The sequence below is a fragment of the Astyanax mexicanus genome, chromosome 13, assembly GCF_023375975.1.
Source record: "Astyanax mexicanus isolate ESR-SI-001 chromosome 13, AstMex3_surface, whole genome shotgun sequence".
Classification (NCBI taxonomy): domain Eukaryota; kingdom Metazoa; phylum Chordata; class Actinopteri; order Characiformes; family Acestrorhamphidae; genus Astyanax; species Astyanax mexicanus.
Window position 1 is genome coordinate 516532 of NC_064420.1, and position 20354 is coordinate 536885.

The window sequence follows — 20354 nt, forward strand, 5'->3', positions numbered from 1 at the left end:
CTTGTGGAACTTGGTTTGGTTTTCCACAGAGGAAACTGGAAAATAGGTGGAAAACAAAACTCTGAAGAGGTGCACAAAAAAAGGCGGGAAACAGAACAAAGGAAATGCCACAAAATGGCATGTACAACTGAAACACAGCTTTTTAGCTTCAAATAACTCAAACCAAAACACAATCAAACTCAAAACGGACTGAGCACAGCTCAGACCTCTACTTTTACTTTCTTTTGAGATCTTTTATATCTTTTTTTTTTGTGCGACTTTCTTTTCTTTTCTTCTTTCTTTCTTTTATTTTCTTTTATTTTCTTCTGTCTTTCTTTCTTTCTTTTATTTTATTTTCTTACACCCTCTGTTACTGGTCACCCCTCTTTAAAGGTGCGACGAGAATGAGTGGTTTGACTGGGCTTTATATAGAGTGCTGCACAGGTGTCGCTGGTTGCCACTGATCACCGCTGGGGATTCTGGGACTTGGAGTTTCGGGACCCAATGCCACTTCTTTTTCCCCTCTGTTGCCCAGCTCCCCTGCTGGTGGCCAGTGGTGCAGCACTGCCCATCACACAGACTTTAGATCACTTTTGACACTTTTTTTCACCTCGCTGTCCGTGTTTTGGCGTGATTATGTGCGTTTCTTACTAATTTAAAAAAAAAAAATCACATCATTTTTTTTAGACCTTTTGGTATTCAGTACTTGGTACATTTCACTCGGTGCTTTTTTGGTGTCGAATTTCTATTTCTGTTACATGCTATATTACTACAAGCTACTACAAACTCTTACTAATACTACTAATGTAAAAACATCTACTTCCACAACTACTCCTCCCAACACTATTACTACTACTGTTACTGCTATTACTACTATTACATCTCTGCAGGAGTAAGAATGGTGATGATGATGAGTACTGTATTCTCTCTTTGTTTCAGATCCTGTTTGATCAGGCTCAGAGATCTGTGAAACAGCAGTTACACAACTTTGTCAAAGAGTGAGTAAAACTTTATTTAATTTACATAGAAATACACCTAAATATCAGTGACTCTAATCAAAAATAACTGTATTTGAACAGGCAGAGGAAGTAATTCTATAAAAAAAACATGAACTTAAGACTATTATTAGAGCTGTGTATTGGTTCCAGGTCATATGATGAACATGACTGGTAGATCTGACTGGTAGATCAGCCTCACCTGAGTTCTGATTGCATTCAGCTGTTTATTCATGTATAAATACCTTCGGTTTGTTCAGACTATGGTGACGTATTACCTCAGCTTGTTGTATCAGCTGCAATCTGAGCATAATTTTTTGGATTATCTTTTTTTGTGTATGACTAATTTTTGGCTTTTTACTTTGCTCTTTTTGCATGTTTATATTGGTGTTTTCTCACTGTTTTTTGACCCTTATTTTGTCTCCTCAATATACAAGGATTGCAATATATTGTGGTATTTTCAGTAAGACTTCAGTATATTGCATTTTTTTATTGCATCAAATTTTAGAGAAAGTGACATAAAAACATAAAAACACACCAATATATGCAATATAAGTTAGATTATACACCTTGCACTGCCTTTGGTTTATCGTCCACAAATCTTATTTTAGTGAAGTCTGTTACTTTAATACAGTATTGTGTGTTTAAAATAGTATATTCGTCAGAGGGAGCAAAAATTGGCCCTGCTCCCTCCGGGTGGGTAGATGGCGCTCTTTCCCCACATCATTCCTATGGTGATGTCTGCAGCACAGGGCGTCTGTGAGCTGATGTACCGGAGCCGAGCCGCTGTGCTTTCCTCCGAGCGCGCTGGCTGCTCGGCAATGCTGAAAAGAAGCGGAGTCTGACTTCACATGTATCAGAGGAAGCATGTGCTAGTCTTCACCCTCCTGGTGTGTTGGGGCATCACTAGTGATAGGGGGAGTCCTAATGAGTGGGTTGGGTAATTGGCCGTGTAAATTGGGGAGAAAAATTTGAAATAAAATTATAAAAAAAAAAATAGTATATTATACACTGCTTAAATTAAACCATCGTGCTTTATTTCATTATTATGCTAAAAAATTATGCTCTTTTCTATTTTGTTAGGGATGTGCGTAAGTTTAAAGAGACGAAGAAGCACTTCGATAAGGTGCGTGAGGATCTGGAGATAGCTCAGGTGAAGAACGCCCAAGCCCCCCGGAACAAACCCCACGAGGTGGAGGAAGCCACCAGCACGCTCAGCATCACCCGCAAGTGCTTCAGACACCTCGCACTCGACTACGTACTGCAGGTAACGGGAGGCCAAAATATAAAATACATACATATATACAGTGTGTGGAACGCAGTCTAAGGGCCCTATCTTACACTTACACTGTGTAAGGCTCGATGTGATGCGCATTGCTATCTTACCTGCCCTTTTTTGCTATCTTGTACTTTTCCCGACGTTACGATAGCAAAGACACAATGACACACCCTAGTAGAAAGCCTTTCTTTGGCGGTAAAGACAGGATAAAACTATTTTTTAACTCTTTTCTCTTGATTTCAGAAGAAACACTAAATGAACAGGTGTCCCAATGTTGTCCTGCTTTTCTTACTTTGTTAATAAACTCTTAATTTGTATTTTTTCTCTTTCTTTAGATCAACGTTCTACAAGCCAAGAAGAAATTTGAGATCCTAGACGCAGTAAGTTTCTCACCACTAAACTGTAAATATATCAAACAGTTCAGTGTGCATATATACAGTACATTTAATATGTTCATTTCCATGTTTAAATAAATTAGTTTTTAATAGAAAAAGAAAAATCAGTTAATTAAAGCAATTAATTAAATTAAAATGTGAATTTTTTCTATGTTTAATCCAAAAAAAACAAACCAGGTATATTTTTCTTGCAAAAGTATTCATACCCCTTGAACTTTTTCACATTGTTTTACATGTTTTAAACTTTTTTAGGATTTTAAAGACCAACACAAAGCAGCACATGACTGTGAAGTGGAACAAAAATGATATTAATCAAATAAAAATCTTAAAACGAAAAAGTGTGATGTGCCACTTAACAGTTATGTAAGCAGACAAAATGTGAAAATCCCACTATTTTGGGTGTTTTTACTCTTTTTTCGTGCTGGTATTGTTTGGTAACTGTATTACTTCTCTTATTGTCAGTATTACAATTAATTGTATTAACATTAACTCTTTATTTAATACATTTTCTCTCTTTTTCTGCAGATGCTGTCGTTCATGCATGCGCAGTACTCTCTCTATCAGCAGGGTTATCACCTTCTGGATGAAATCGACCCGTATATGAAGAAGCTCGCTGCTGAGGTGATTCATTTATTCTCTAAACACATTCTGCTGTTCTGTGTTGTTATACGTTTGATATAAAATCCAATCATTTTCTTTTAGGGCTTGTCTTGCTTTTAGATGTTCTTTTACCACATAATATATAATAATCAGTGTTACACACTCTATTCAATAAGAGGAATAAGGTCAACCCACTGAAGATGGGTTTTCTCAAGTTTATTACAGCAGTTTGATTGTAAAAAAAGGGATATTGTCTGTTAAACCAACAGCTTATATCCACATTTATTCACTAAACCTAAATCTAAAACCTAAACAAGCAATAAAAGCCTCTAAAATAATAATAATATTGTTTCTTTTTTATTTTGTAGCTGGATCAGCTGGTGATCGACTCGGCGATGGAGAAGAGAGATATGGAACACAAACACGCCACCATACAGCAGCGGGTACACGACTCAAATACACAACCTTCTGATTATATATTCAATCCCATTTTTTGCTCCAGAGTCTGAGTAATTTAGTTTTGACTATTTACCGATAGTCCTGGTCCAATACTACATTATACTACCATTTTAGATTATTATTAAAACAACTGTATCAAAAATTAGCATTTTTTTATTACAAAATAAACAAAATAAACTATTTTTTTTATCTAAATGGCAATTTAAATGATTTCCATTTAAATATGAATCTTTTCTTAAATAAAATAAACTAAAAAATGCCAATAAAATTAAAAATCAGAAAAAAAATACCTCATCACAGTTCTCAGACTGCACATAAGTAATTTTCCAAAAGTTATAGATTAAAAATTATAGTTTAAAAACTAAAGTTCTGCCTTATTCTGTAACCCGACTGAATATCATCACAGAGCCTTAATGATGTGACTAGCATCAAATGTGTCCAATGCAATTGAAAAAAAAACTTTAAATATTTTAGTTAATTGACTTATTTTGCTGTGTATATTTTATAGTATAATATTATAGTCTTCTTTTCCGTGTATTACAGGCAGAAAACAGCATTTTTACTTTGATAATATAATATAATTGTGGTCTGAAAGGGTTAAAACTGGCAATTTTAAGCGGGTTTTAAAAAAGCAGTCCTGCGCAGACCTCTAGAGATGCAAATTTTGTATGTGTAGCTATATTTTATAGAACACATATATATAAAGTTTATTGCCCGTATCATGCTAAATAGTCTATTGTTTCTGGTAACGTTCATCTCCCCTTTAAAAAGCATTGCAATCTGACACTTTTCTTCTGAGTGCATCTATTATTTTTAAGATTAGTGTATTTTTTTGGTCTGAGAACTTTTTTAAAAATCATTAGTTTAATTTTTTTGGGTTATGTTATTATTCTTTCTCTGCTATATAACATGTGAGGTGAATATCTATGTACAGCTAATAATAACTGCATAACAAAACTCTCACACACTCTAAAATATAAAAAAAGACTCTCAGGATCTCAGAATTGTGTTTTTCAGGGCAGGTAAATGTAAATGAATATATGAGGACAGTAATATATTTGTGATCCTGAGGGACGGATGCTTTTAAGTCTATTTTTAGCTTCTCTCATTGTTTTCTGCTTTCTGACGTGTTTCAGGTTTAAAAAAGCTCCCAGTGGCACTGTTAACGAGATATAGAGCAGCAGACAGGAAGTGGTTTATTTGGGACAGGCTGAAAATAGACTATTGAAGTTTCCTTAACAAAGTTTTAATAGAAGCTTAGATCCTGAGAGCTGTCTAATAATTCACCTCCAGTCCTGAATGAAGCGTTACTGCTGCCTCACGACTCCTCTACCGTCTACTACACACAATTACCTTTAAATTAATCTGCGTTTATTATTTATCTATAATATATAAGAGTTTATTATTTATATAATCTTCTCTTTCTTTTCTTTCATCCCGCCCCTTCATATGGGATGAACTTGGAACGGATTTACCTCCCAGACTCTCCTACAGGTCAGTCTTTCTATATTATCCTGTACTGCAAGCAATCTATAATACCACGGCAACCACCTTGCCACACTGTAGCACCTATCTAGCATTTACATAGCAACAGGGACATTACAGTGATCACTTAGCAACACTACTAGTATATTAACCACCTGGGAAGCTTTAACAACCACCTAACAATACTATATTTGCTATCTGGGGTACCACAACAACCACCTGGAAACAACCTGGGACATTAGAGTGATCACTTAGCAACACTACTAGTATATCAACCACCTGGGAAGCTTTAGCCACCACCTAGCAACACAAAAAGCCACCACGTAGCAACACTATATCAACCACCTGGGAGGCTTTAGCAGCCACCTAGCAACATCATATCAACCACTTAAAATCTTTATATCAGGCACCTAGGAATCTTTAGCAACCACGTAGCAACACCATAGCCACCACCTAGCAACACTACTAGTATATTAACCACTTGGGAAGGTTTACCAACCACCTAGAAATACTATATTAGCCACCTGGGACACCACAACAACCACCTGAAAACAACCTGGGACAATGCAGTTATCATTTAGCAACACTATATCTGCAACCACTGAGAAACACCATAGCAACATGGCTATCAACATCAAGAACACACACTTGTAATACCATAGCAACCACATAGTAACAGTCTTGCAGCTGCCTATAAGTTGAAAATGCAGTTTTCTATTAGGATATATTCTACTAAAACTAAACGAGTGTGTGTTGTCTGGCAGTGTATGTGTGTGTGTGTGTGTGTGTGTGTGTGTAGCGCCGTTGTTGGAGTGTTGTGTAACAGCTGAACTTTATTTTTTACTATGTAACTAAATGGCTGAAGCTAAGCTAAAGTGCTGTAGATACGCTGTGGATGAGTTTTTCCTGTATCTGTATTTCTGTCTGTGGGTTCAGTTTCTCTCAGATAAACAGTATTTGATGGAAAACAGCAGAACTTTCTCTTTTCCTGTGATAGAAGTTTGTTTACCGAGGAGCCGCTTTTGGCTTTGATTGACCTTATTGATCTTCAGTCGATGATCTCTCAGAATAGCAGGTGATTATAGACTGCGGCAGACGTGGTGTGAGAAAAGTAACCAGGCATAAATCTGTGATCGACCTGAACTTAGGTCACTTTTCCTGACCCAGAATTTTAATTCTGAGAGACGATACTCTTGTATGTGAAGCTCAATATATACAGCTCTGTAAAAAAATAAGAGAGCACTTAAAAATGATGATTTTCTTTGATTTTACCAAATTAAAAACCTCTGGAATATAATCAAGAGGAAGATGGATGACCACAAACCATCAAACCACCAAACTGAACTGCTTGAATTTTTACACCAGGAGTAAAGCAGCATAAAGTTATCCAAAAGCAGTGTGTAAGACTGGTGGAGGAGAACATGATGCCAAGATGCATAAAAAAAAACTGTGATGTTTTCTTTGCATTATTTGAGGTCTGAAAGTTCTGCATCTTTTTTGTTATTTCAGTCATTTCTCATTTTCTGTAAATAAATGCTCTAAATGAGAATATTTTTATTTGTAATTTGGGAGAAATGTTGTCTGTAGTTTATAGAATAAAACAACAATGTTAATTTTACTCAAACATAAACCTATAAATAGCAAAACCAGAGAAACTGATTCAGAAGTGTGTGTACAGATGGTGATGTAGTCCATTTCTTCAGCGCTGCTCTTTAAAGCATGGGGTCGTGGTCGACTGCAGGCATTAAAAGCTTTTAGAGCTCAGAGCTGCTCAACAGACTGGAGAGAATTTTACTGCAGAGCTTTTAGCCACTGAGAGAATCCCACTGTAGAAACCTGATAAACTACAGTAACGTTACTCTGCAGAGACACAAACACAAATTAAAAAGCCAGTAATACTTGTTTTTATGCATGATAGTTAAAACAAGCTTAAAACAGTGCAACCTTTAATAACTGTGCTTGTTTTCTCAGTCCTAGGTTAAATAAATGTGTAAGAAGTATCGTATGACTCACGTATCATTAAAGGAGAACTCTGGTAAAACATTTATTTTGGTTTCGTAAAACATCTTTGTTGAATAGCACACCTCCACTTTCCCACAGCGTTCTGAGATCCGGTAATTTTATTATAGTGTTCAAACAGGCTTTAGAATGGATGATATGGGGCATATTTTGTTGTAGCTTCTCTGATCCTGTACACTACCCATTTTCCAGTCCTATTTCCACACCCCGGTTTGCCAGGTATGGAACACAAGAGCTGGCAAACACAGCATGCTGCAGCATCCTCTGCATCCTTCTAAAAAGCTGCATGATCAAAGATGGAGTAAATCTTAGCAATGCATTGATAGACGCAGTCAGCTTAGAGCCCAGAAGGACTACAAGACAGATAAATTGCTTTTTACAATGTTATCCAGCTCAAAGTAGCTCCACACCTGAAGCAGAAGACGCTGCAGCACGCTATGTTTGCAACACCAGCTCTTGCATTTTAGTTTCATACCTGGCAACCCGGGGTGCAGAAATGAGAAATGGGTATTGTGCAGGATCAGAGGCTACAACACAAACAGATATTTGCTCCATAAATAAAGAACAATTTAAAGAAGAACATATTAGCTTAAACACTGTTTTTAAAAGACACCAGCAGTTTCTGTCTGATTTAATAGGTTTGCTATGTTTCTTTGCTGCGGTTCAGCAGCACCTAAGACAGCCTAACTTCCATCCCAGCTCTCCTCTTCAGAGTATGTTAAAAATTGATAGCTTTCGTAGTTCAAACAGATCCATGCTTTTTAAAGCTCTCAGCACAGGCAGGGACACATGCAGACACCCAGCAGCAGCGGCAGCAGCAGCAGCTACAACACAAAAACACCAGCAGCTGCAGGTGAGCTGGAGCCTATTTACCCTATAGCTTTTAATGCATGATACAGAATTTAGTTTCTGAAAAATTACAGTTAATCTTACTATGATTTGGGATTTGGGATCTACTGCTAGTCATGTTTAATGTATATCAGTATTAGCTGGATAGCTACATTAGTCATTTTAACCTTATCCTGCTGAACTATAGCCAGCCGGGCATCTGTCTTGTAGTCCTTCTGGGGTCTAAGCTGTTTATAATGTCTGAATATTATATAATATTATTCCTTTAAAGAGACTGAGGCTAAACAAGATCTACTCTGCACCTCCAAGCAGAATTCATGGGAGGGTTGTGAGATGGATATGTTTGTTTTTTTCTGTGTTTTAGTTGAATTATCACTACTGTATTTGTAAATGTGATTTTTTTTTTTCTTAAAAATATTCTGCAACACTTTGGGTAAAAATTAGGGTCAAAATGCCAAGTTCGGTGCATTTCTGTGCATTTCTAAAGTAGTTAAAATAGCCAGGACACTTATGTAATATGCATGAAACTTTTTTTGGTAATAACTAACTATATTTTCTAAAAAATTATAGAACATAATATAGAAGTGTCAATATTTGATTTTATTTGATTTCTTTGATATTTGATTTGCTTTAGATTACTATAAGTCACTCACTGAATGTTAAAACAGCCGTTTCTATGGGGTTTATATATATATATATTTATATAAACATATATATATATGTTTATTTATTTGTTTATTTATTTATTCATTTATGTCGTCTTGTGATTTATTTATTAAATATTTTAAATTCAGCCTGTTTTCAGACATGTCCCGCCTCCTTCCACTAAGATTGGGTGTTTTTCTGTGAGCGCCCACTGTAAACCAATCACAGCGCACATAGCCAGACGCTGCAAGCCAATAGCAGCAGAGAGAAGGCGGGACTTGTCTGAATACGGGTGTGAAGTAAAATAACAGTCCCCGCCTGGTTTCAGCGCCGCTCAGAGCAGCTCGCGCTGGAGCGATGAGCGGCTGATTTATCTCGAGTTTGTTTATCTCGCTTTTTTTGCGTGTTTTCCTGCGAAATTCACAGATGATTTGGGAATATTTAAGAAACGTAAAGATGAAGATACTCGGTAGACTGGACGTCACTGTGGTGGGTGGATTTTATTGGCTGAAATTGGCGTCTGGTTGTAGATTCTTATTCCTGTAACTTTCCGGTCCACCTTAAAAATTGCAGCTCTTACATAGTGAAGCCGTGTAGTTAAGAACATTGACAAAATGTAATCAGCGCAGAATTTAAGGTGGAATGGTTAAAAAACAAAACAAAATTTAGCTATATTTTTGTGTTACTAATAGATCTTTCTCTCTTTATATTTTGAGTAAATATATAGTTCATCTGTGGCACTACTTTTCTGTTGTTCATATAAATATTAAAACTTTTTATTTTAACGTTTTTAGCATTTTAATTTCTGTAATTATTAGCAATGCATTGTTATATGCAGACAGCTTAGATCCCAGAAGAACTACAAGACAGACAAGAAGACCAAACATGCTAATTTTCTGACCAAAGCGAATTTATGAGCATTTTTGTAAGAAACTTAGGAGGAAAATGATAAATACATGTATAAAAGTTACTACTCCTGTGTGCGTGGGGGGGCAGTATGGCCCTAAAATAATATCATGATATTTCATGAAATGATAGTACAATAATTCATATTTAATGTTAAATATATGACAAAGCACTGAGTTAAAATATATATCTATTTAAAAAATACACTACTGCAACAAAATGAAAATTACGTTTTATCATTGCAAACGTGTTGATTTTAAAATTTGATATTTCATTTCCCTGCATATCTCTGCATTCAAAGTACATTAGTAAGAAACTCTCTCTTGTCCCCCCTCCCCCCCCCCAATATAAAATACAAGTACAAATTCAGATAAGCATTAATTAATTTTTATTTTTTTATTTTGAAAGGTACCTAAGATGGGATTCTTTTGGTATAACGTACTTGGTTAAGGCTAAAGCAGCTAGCGGTGCATAAGGCTAGCTAGCTAACTGCAGATAAAGTTATATAAAATCCACATGATCTGGTTTATAATGTTGGTTTATAATGTTGCTTGTCGTGGTAGAAGTTATTGAACTCGTCTTGCACTCGTGCATGTGTAATTTTAATGTCCTCTGTGTTGGCAACCCGAGTGAGCTTGGTGTCTGTGGAGGGGTGCGCGGTTCTATGTAGGAAACTTTCTGGTGTTTGAAATTGGCGTAAAAGCTTAGTGGCATGTCGGTGTAGTTGCTTTCTGAAATTATATAATTTTTAAATTCTCATACCCCCTCAGTTTGAACAAGCCCCTATACCTTCCCCTGATCCACACCTCCAGCCTAACAAGAATCAGGACAAGTGGTAGAACCAACAGATGAAATTGAGTAAAAGTGAGATTGGGCTTTAGAGATTGAGCATTGCTGTTACAGAAGTTACTGTAGTTGCAGCTGAAAGCATTTCTGCATCACCTACTGAAGATTATCCACCTCCCTCCACTCAGGACGTCCCTTTAAGAGCCTGGTGAAGTTCAGATGGTGCACAGTGAGGCTGTGGTGAACTGAATGATCTGAATTACAGTGATTAGTGTGAACGCTCGGTGTGTGAAAGTTAAGAGTAGTTCTGGTGATCGTTTAGACGTGTTCACACACTTACACAACTCAGTGCGTCAGAATGTCTGCTGGGGATTCTCTCCAGACCCGATGAGTCACTCCTCAGTCCTCACTCCCGGTGTGTGTGTGTGATGGTGTGTGTGTGTGCGTGTGTGTGTGTGTGTGTGTTTGTGAGTTTATCAGTGTGTGTTTATGGAGGAGTGAAAGATGCTTGCGGTGTGTTGGTGCATGTGCACAACAGAGACAAAGAGAATATGCTAATTTATGCATGTGCTCCACTTCATTGTCCTCCTTTACAAGTGGAGCAGTGATGTAACAGCGAAGGAGAGCAGTGATTGGCTGTTTTACTAAACCAAAAATGTATCGTAACACTCTGAAGGCCAGGATCTGTGAAGATGTGAAGCGTTTTTTTGGTATTAACTGTAATTATTATTAACTGGATCTGCTTTTATCCTCCTGCAGGACTTTTCCTACGATGATCCAAAGGTGGAGTTTAACGTCGATGCTCCAAACGGAGTGGTGATGGAGGGCTACCTGTTCAAGAGAGCGAGCAACGCCTTCAAAACATGGAACAGGTCAGTAGAGCTTAAAACTCAACCTAAAGAAGAGAATTATATTCATTTTAAAACATCTAATATCTTAAAATGGGATTAAGTGGGATTTTTATAGGACATAGTAGCAGGTATGATGAATATAACTAGTAATTTGTAGACATGGGAGAACTTATCGTCAAAAACAGTACGTTCCCTCAGACGATGGCTTCTCAGAACACCCACATATATATATATGTATATGTTGTGAGGTGTTATCTTGCAGCATTTTTAAAGGACCATTCAGGATTATATTTTTTTCAGTAGTAAATTATAAAATGATCAGCATGTGTCATCAGATATTAAGGAAACATGTGGGTTCAAGTTCAAGCACTGTCATCTCTTGGCAGCAGAGCTGCAGCCAGTATTTTCATACTATAATTGAACAATACATCAACATACATCATCATACACAACAACAGCCACGGAAACTAGCAAGCAAATTTTAGCTGTTACACAGCCTAAAAAGCTTCGGCATTTGTCATTAAAGCTCTATGACCGACCAAAGTCTGAATAAAACGGGAGTGAATTTTGTCAGTTGGAGAGTTCGTCAGATGGAGCACAGATAATATGGAAATTCCCTGTTAAAGTGAACGTTATTTAACATAAATTATACCACAGTTAGTTCCGACCCTGCAATGTGATTGGCTGAGAGGTGTTCTATAAGTGCCATTATCAGCCGATAATGCACTGTAATTGAAGCTCTCCATGTATTACTCCACCACATACAGGTAACCTAGCAACGATGCAGCGCTTACAAGCCAAACAGAGCAGCTACAAACAAACAGAGCAGCAATGGAACTATTTTAACTGGCGGAGTTTTTATAACCAATCAGATCCTCAAATGTATTTTTGCTGCTGTTCTTGTTTTCTCAGGCGGTGGTTTTCCATCCAAAACAGTCAACTGGTTTATCAGAAGAAGCTAAAGGTCAGTATTCGCCATCTTAATCTTCTTCTTAATAGGATCATCTGCTATGGGAAAAAAACTTAATTCACAATCATTTCTAAGATTTTGATGATCATGATAATAAACTCTATTTCACATTATTTACAAAAGTGTTATATTGTACCAGCCTTCAGTTCTTAAAGACAAATAATTGTTTGCTTAATATATTAATGCAAACTATATTTAAGGCATTTATTATTTACTTGTTTGCAAGTATCACACAGTGCACATACTTATTTGTGTGTGTGTGTAATGGTGTGTGTGTGTGTGTGTGTGTGTAGGACTCATTAACAGTGGTGGTGGAGGATCTGAGGCTGTGCTCTGTTAAACCCTGTGAGGACATCGAGAGACGATTCTGTTTTGAAGTTGTTTCTCCAACCAAGTGAGTCCTGCTCCTCAGAATCCAAACCATTAACAAATCATCAGTTTCTGTTCTTATTTATGTTCTATTTAACGTTTAAACTTTGGAACATTAGAATTGGGGTTGTATATAATTTGTGATATTATATGTGTGTGTGTGTGTGTGTATATGTGTTCTGCAGGAGCTGTATGCTACAGGCTGAATCTGAGAAGCTCCGGCAGGCCTGGATTCAGGCTGTTCAGGCCAGCATCGCCTCAGCGTACCGAGAGAGCCCAGATAACTACTACATCGAGGTTAGTATATATATATATATATATATATATATATATATATATATATATATACGCATTATGTGAATTTCTAATTCAAACCTAAGCTTAGTAAACAATTTTTAATAATAAGAAATAAGTAAACATTTTCTCTTAAAGTTAAACGAGTGTTGGATGTTAATCTACACAGATTTCTCTCCTGAAAACTCTGTTCTGTTTATTTACAGTAAGCTCTGATTTCCACCAAGGCTGGATGCATTAGCATTAGCAGCTAACTGCTAGCACTAGCCTTCCAACAGCACTAGCCAAGCAACAGACCTACACTGAGGAACCTGAGTGTACCGATAAGACAGGGTGAATTTTAGCTAGCCGATATACTCACCTTTAAACTAGAAAGAGTTAAAGAGTTAACTAGCTCTTAGCATGGTTAGCGGCTAATGCTAATACTGATTTATCCCGAAGGAAATTTAGGAAAATACTGCTCGAGTCTGGGTGCTGGAGAACTAAACTGAAACTCCTGTATAACTCTGTACTTCAGCACCTGACTGGTAGAATTCATACATAAGGAGCACCGGATTATAAGGAGCGCTGATGATTTTGGGGACAATTAAAGAATTTTAAATGCGCCTTATAGTGCGAAAAATATGGTATATTTATTTAATTTCAAATGCATCTCACACAGTTCACACTCTTGCTAACTATCAGCGACTGAAAAGCTCATGATGTGGTCTGTATTTTCATTTCCAGCGTCTGGACCGAACAGCATCTCCCTCCACGAGCAGCATCGACTCGGCCAGCGAGCCGCGAGAGCGCAGCGGCAGGGCGGAGAGCATCCTGCAGAGGGTGCAGTGTCTGCCGGGGAACGAGCTGTGCTGCGACTGCGGCCAGGCCGACCCACGCTGGGCCAGCATCAACCTGGGCATCCTGCTCTGCATCGAGTGCTCCGGCATTCACAGGTACCCATCCACACAGAACCAGCTCAGCACATCCTCATTTAGTACTATTTTATACTACATATACCAATAAAAGAGCTGGAGTCCCAATACTTTTGTCCATATTGTGTATTTAGCAAACTGTGAGTTCCATGAGTTCTGGAAATGAGGTGTGTTCAGGTACATTTCTGGAGTTTTATCTTGTTTATCTTGGTAACAGAAAACACAGGAGCTCCACTGACTGAATACAACCTAGACAGACGCCAAAAGTCAGACGTTCATCGCTATCTCGGTAACACAGACGCCGAGCCGAGCGTACACCCCCACTTATTACACACACATGAACACACAGCAGCACAAACCCAACTTTTACATCAACAATAAACAGAATAGTAAATAAAATAACATTGCTGTTCCCGTAAATGAGCTGCTGGAGCTCCTTCACAGCGTCAACCAGCAGCTCAGTTTCCTCTGCTGAGAAGAGTTTGTTGAACACGTCCAGGTAGCTGCACCGTTACAATAGCAATCCACCAAAGACAGAGCTCACCTGATTCTATTCTTAAAGAGACACTCTGATTGGTTTATTTCACATTACGCTCAAAATAAACAAAACCCATGATTAATGTGTTTCGAGATGACCAAGGTGTACTTTTCCTGCTGTTACGATAGCAAAGACACACTGACACACCCTAAATCAAGCTGCCCACAGTTTACAGTAGAGTTTGCAGTGCAGCTGTGTGTGCTGTTGATGGTCAGATGTGGACAATAGAAGCTCTGTAAACTGGCCTGCCCATTGGCCGGCTGTAGCAGCACATGTTCCGTCGGTCCTGTTCGCTGCTCTCTAATTGGATCAAGGCTGGTTTGATTCTCTTATTGGATTAGAGAGGCAGAGAGAACCGGACCCCCCCCCCCCCCCCCCCCCTGTTATGTAATCATCCCTGTCCTGCTGTAGACCACACCACCTCATGAATATTCATGTCCACTCTGGAGGCCACTCTTTTCAGGCCGAGGTCCAGTGAGGCTTTTTCTCTTTTTCTCTTCACACAGTCTTCCCTTTCTCCTCACTCGTTCTCTCTCAGTTGCTGGGAAACAGAGCGGGTTTGTGTGTAGACGGATGGGAGGAGAGTGTGACCGTTTGTCTGTTTTTTAGAAAAGTCTGCAGATCACACTTAATATTAGAGCTGGAGAAAGTTTCTATTCTTACGTTGTTTACGGACAGGCTTGTTTTCTCTGAAAAATATTTTAAACTTCTACTAAGTGATAAAACTCCTGCATCCCGTCTGCAATTGAAAAAACAGGAGGGCTTTTTTCTCGATCACATGACATCACGGCGTTCAGTAGCTCCTCCGTTTCCACTTGCTTTTGTGTTTTTAATGTGGGTCTCTGTGGAAACCGTGGTCAGACTCCACCTCTTTTTGAACTGTTGCTGATGATGTAGCATTGCCGTGTAGCATCACAGCGCTAGCGCTCGGAGGATACCGCCTACAGCGACTCGGTTCTGATACATCAGCTCACAGACGCAGCCTTTTGCTGATCCACATCACCTTAGTGATGGAGTGATGAGGGGAAAGAGAGAGCGCCATCTACTTTACTGTACCCACCCAGAGAGAGCAAGACCAACTGTGTTCTCTCAGGACTCCAGCAGCTGATGGCAATCTGCATGACCGGGATTCGAACCAGTGATTTTTCAGTTCTGCAGAAGCGAGTCGTTTGGTTGTTGTTGTTGGATGAAGGACAGTGAGAGCTCCTTCCTCTCTGTTGTAGTGAATATGAATTCTTGTCTTTTTTTCTGTATAATTATTATCTCCAGGGTTAAATCTCTGTGGTCTCTGTGTGAAAGTGTGTAATTTGGTCTGTGCAGCTTTAGATTAGCTGTGGTATCTGTCAGGATTGTGGTGTTTATTAACAGGAAGCTGCAGGTTTAGCGGCAGGTCTGCACTCGCTCGGCGCTGAGGCTGTGTGTGATTATGGTTTTCTGTCTGCAGGAGTTTGGGGGTTCACTGCTCTAAAGTCCGATCGCTCACTCTGGACTCGTGGGAACCTGAGCTGCTGAAGGTATTTACTCCACCTTCTCAACACCAACCTGATAATATCCCCTTACACTGCATTCTTCAGCTGTGCGTGACAAACCAGAGGCGCAGAGTCAACATGCAGACTCTCAGAATTACCAAAACACACGTTTTTTACAGCCTGGAAAAAAATAAGAGAGCACTTAAAAATGATGAGTTTCTTTGATTTTACCGAATTGAAAACCTCTGGAATATAATCAAGAGGAAGATGGATGATCACAAGCCATCAAACCACCAAACTGAACTGCTTGAATTTTTACACCAGGAGTAAAGCAGCATAAAGTTATCCAAAAGCAGTGTGTAAGACTGGTGGAGGAGAACATGATGCCAAGATGCATGAAAAAAACTGTGATTAAAAACCACCAGGGTTATTCCACCAAATATTGAAGATTTCTGAACTCTTAAAACTTTATAAATATGAACTTGTTTTCTTTTTTTTTGCATTATTTGAGGTCTGAAAGCTCTGCATCTTTTTTTTTCGTTATTTCAAACTTTTCTCATCATTTTCTGTAAATGAATGAGAATATTTTTATTTGTAATTTGGGAGAAATGTTGTCTGTAGTTTATAGAATAAAACAACAATGTTCATTTTACTCAAATATAAACCTATAAATAGCAAAATCAGAGAAACTGATTCAGAAACTGAAGTGATCTCTACATTTTTCCAGAGCTGTATTACATACATATCTAACAATGGACAGAAAATAAATAATTTGTTTGTGAAAATGGATGGGGTTATGTATCGCAAGATTTTGGCAACAACCTCCTTTCCTCAGTAAGAGCATTGAAGATGGTTCGTGTCTGGGTCTTCCAGCAAGACAATGACCCGAAACACAAAGGGGACTAAGCAGTTTATCCTTATGTAGCCAGTCTTAACTTGAACTCACACACATCTGTTGTACTAAATTAGTCGATTATACGGATGTCTCCCCTGTATTTTTATTAGTTTTATCTTTATATAAAATGTTTTTAATGATATAATAATGTATATAATAATGCTTCTTTTGAATGCAGCTGATGTGTGAGCTGGGAAACAATGTAATAAACCACATCTACGAGGGGACGTGTGAGGAGCAGGGGGTGAAGAAGCCTGGACCCAACAGCACAAGGTGAGCAGATATAGAACTTTTATTGATACAGTCCTAGTTGATTAAATTAAAATAAAAAATGATTGGAATATTTAGTGGTGTTTATTTTGTACTATGTTTAATATTTGTTGTGTGTTATTAAACTGTAATAACAGGCAGGAGAAGGAGGCCTGGATTAAAGCTAAATACGTGGAGAAGAAGTTCCTGAAGAAGATGGGGACGGGCGTGGTGATGGTGAACGGGGAGAGGAAGTCAGAGCGGCGCTGGAGTGTGAAAAAGTGCAGACGACACAACAGCGCCACCAACGTGCCGAAACACCGGCGGAAATACCGACAGGACCCGGGATCTGCCTCAGCCGCAACCCTGTCCTCAGGTCAGTAAATTCACCTTATCTCATTTACCGGTACCTGCTGAAAAACAACAATCTATCCAATCACAAACCAGTTCAGTATTTGCTACTGGAGATAAGAAACACCCTTTTTCTTTCAAAGTCAAATAAGTCCTGCATATTAATCTACGCACATATCTCTCCTGAAACCCATTCATTTGCGTGAGTGAAGCCCTTTCATTAGTTGCAGTAAGCTTGGATTTCTCATGTTTTAATTAAAAAAAGACTGATAATAGGGGCCACCACTCTAAAAGTCTTCACTCTGTTTCCTCCACAAGGAACGTTAGTTTTACACATTCTACCATTATGTGCGTTTAAGTCAGCTGTGTGAAATGAAGCTCTGTGGTTCCATCTAGTGGTTAAACAAGAATCTGCAGCTTGCATATTTAGGCTTAAAACGTACTGATTTGCAGGCGATTGTTATAAGTGTTATAAGGATTTAATTAATGTGAAATATCTGCTCCTCTTTGTGTTTCAGCTGCTGCTGCTCTGGAGAGAAAGTTCCGGCGGGATTCTCTCTTCTGTCCGGATGAGCTGGACTCTCTCTTCTCTTATTTTGACACCGGATCCGGACCTCGCAGTGAGTGTTCCACAGATTCTTCACCGTCTGCAGAACTTCTGCATCGTATAAATGATTATGTACACGCAGCTGCATTAACATCAGCAGATATTATAGGAGAAAATCTATGATATCTTTGATTTTAATACAGATTTCTGTGTAGAGTAAGAGGTATGAAGGTTAGGGTGCTGATCTGTGAGTGACGGGTCCGTGTTCTGGCGTTTCCAGGTCCTGCAGGTTTGAGCAGTGACAGCGGGCTGGGGGGCAGTACTGACGGCAGCACAGACGTCCTGCTGTTCGGCTCGGTGGTGGACAGCGTCACAGAGGAGGGTGAGATAAACTGACTCTTACTGAGGAAAAGAAAAGGAGGAGTCTGTTCTGTTTATCAGGACTTTTATTTACTAATCCAGAGAATCTCAGACTGTTTAAACCATGTAGCACCAATGACCAAACTAAAACTTCAGATTAACCCTCATACTATCCTCCAGAAAATTATTATAATTAAATTTAAATAAACATGTTAGCAAAGTTATTTCATTGCTTTATGTTTATATGATGAATTACCAGTGGTTCTACCATTATTATAATGTTATATTAGTATTATATAAGTATTATAAGTGTTATATTGTTAAGTCAGGGCCTAAAGTGAAGGAACATTAAGAGAAAGATTATAAAACAGAAAATCATTATTACCAAACAAATGTCTGTAAAATATAGATGTTTTTTGCATATAAGCCTTAAAGCTCACCTTCCGTCGTTTTTTCTTTCATTTTAAAATGTCTAGTTGTGGTCTCTAGTATGAATGAATGACATGTGAGCCGTTTTTGTAAAAAAAAAGTGCTCAGGTGTCTCTGTATAGCTCTTTTTTAATGGACTGTTTTAGGGGTGTGTCCAAAATGACCGGATTCCAGCTTTGCTCATGAATATTCATACATGCAAACAGCATGCAAATATCTCTCCTCTGATTGGCTAGGAGCACTGCGACGCCCCTCCGCCGCTCTGCCGCTCACTGCCTCCCACCTCCTAACTGATGAGCGGTGATGTTGCGTCGCTTCAGCTCCGCCTCTGGGAGTTTCTCGAGCCAAGGTGGGCTGGTCTGTGAGTTTCTGCCTACGTAGGCAGAAAGATAATTCAAAATTCACCCGTTTTTCGGAGGGGGGGAGGGGGGATTTCTTTGCTTAGCTCCTGCAGACAATGGGGGCTGCAAAACAGTTTAATGTGCAGGTGTACACATTCAACTCGGAGAGACCTACTGTATTCCACAAAAAACAAGAAAAATCGCATTTTCACGGAAGGTGAGCTTTAATAATGTTAGGTTTAACATTAGAAATCCTTTAACTTTTTTTACGTATTGTCCTCATCAAATTAGGAAAAGACAATAATGAATAATATGAATTACAAAACTAATGTAATTTTTTCAAAGACTTTAAACAAAAAAAATGTTTTAAAATAAAGACATTTTTACACTAATAACAGTCTTTGCAATGTTATATGTTACTTTACAACATGTGTAATAATGCCCTGCTAAGTGCAGTCCAGCCTATACTGATCTAGTTTTAGAGTCTCTGTAAAACACCAAATCCACCGGAGATCCTATTTAAACCTATAGTTACACACAGAGATGGGTAGAGTCCAGGTCCATAGTTTGAGAACCTCTCTGTGTGTGTGTGTGTATCTGTGTGTGTGTGTGTGTTGTGCAGAGTGTGAGGTGTCAGAAGATTCGAGCGGTGAGGCGGAGCTGGAGCCGGAGGCGTCGGATCCGGAGGATTCGCGTGAGCTCCACCCCGGAGCGCTGCTCTATAAAGCCTGTCAGGCGAGGAATCTGCCGGTGATGGCGGAAGCTTTAGCTCACGGTGCCGACGTCAACTCCGTCACCGAGGAGGACGAGGGCAAGAGCCCCCTCATTCAGGCCGTCATCGGGGTGAGTCTATATACCCACTTTATTTAATAATCACATTCAGCACAAATCTACATTATTATATAAAATTTAAGCCTATAATTATCTTTAAATGGACGTGTGATAAAATATGATGATATTTAATTGATTTTTTTTTTTTGATGAAACTGCAGAATTGCTGCATTGTAGCGTTAATTGTGTTTCTGCTAGGTGTTTGCAAGGTTTTTGCTCCTAGGTGGTCACTATGGTATAATGTGTTTGGTTGCTATGGTGTTGCTATATGGTTACTATATGGTATCCCAGGTGGTGTTACTTTGTTGTTGTTGTTGTTAGATGGTTGTTGAACTAGACAACTAGCTGCTTAGTGGTTGCTGGATGGTTGAGAGGCTACTGGTATTGTATCCCAGGTGTTGTTTTCCATGGTATTCCAGGTGGTTGCTGTGGTGTTGTTTCATGCTTGAGCGGTTGCTTCTATGGTATTCCAGGTGTTGCCTAATGGTTGCTAAACAGTTGAGAGGTTGCTTCTATTGTATCCTAGGTGTTACTTGCTTTGAAATCTCA

General features: G+C 38.6%; 1 protein-coding gene across 1 annotated transcript in view; it reads left to right on the forward strand.

The window, feature by feature from the left end:
- acap3a (ArfGAP with coiled-coil, ankyrin repeat and PH domains 3a) overlaps nucleotides 1-20354 on the forward strand; it is a 71049-nt gene that overhangs the window by 39569 nt on the left and 11126 nt on the right. Inside the window, exons 5-21 of the mRNA XM_022677035.2 lie at nucleotides 919-977; nucleotides 2058-2241; nucleotides 2589-2633; nucleotides 3174-3269; nucleotides 3617-3691; nucleotides 5190-5201; nucleotides 11157-11269; nucleotides 12161-12212; nucleotides 12512-12612; nucleotides 12773-12884; nucleotides 13608-13816; nucleotides 15778-15847; nucleotides 16876-16970; nucleotides 17105-17322; nucleotides 17816-17917; nucleotides 18125-18226; nucleotides 19597-19817. Coding sequence (XP_022532756.2) covers nucleotides 919-977; nucleotides 2058-2241; nucleotides 2589-2633; nucleotides 3174-3269; nucleotides 3617-3691; nucleotides 5190-5201; nucleotides 11157-11269; nucleotides 12161-12212; nucleotides 12512-12612; nucleotides 12773-12884; nucleotides 13608-13816; nucleotides 15778-15847; nucleotides 16876-16970; nucleotides 17105-17322; nucleotides 17816-17917; nucleotides 18125-18226; nucleotides 19597-19817 — 1866 coding nt within the window. The remainder of the gene's footprint in view (nucleotides 1-918; nucleotides 978-2057; nucleotides 2242-2588; nucleotides 2634-3173; nucleotides 3270-3616; nucleotides 3692-5189; nucleotides 5202-11156; nucleotides 11270-12160; nucleotides 12213-12511; nucleotides 12613-12772; nucleotides 12885-13607; nucleotides 13817-15777; nucleotides 15848-16875; nucleotides 16971-17104; nucleotides 17323-17815; nucleotides 17918-18124; nucleotides 18227-19596; nucleotides 19818-20354) is intronic.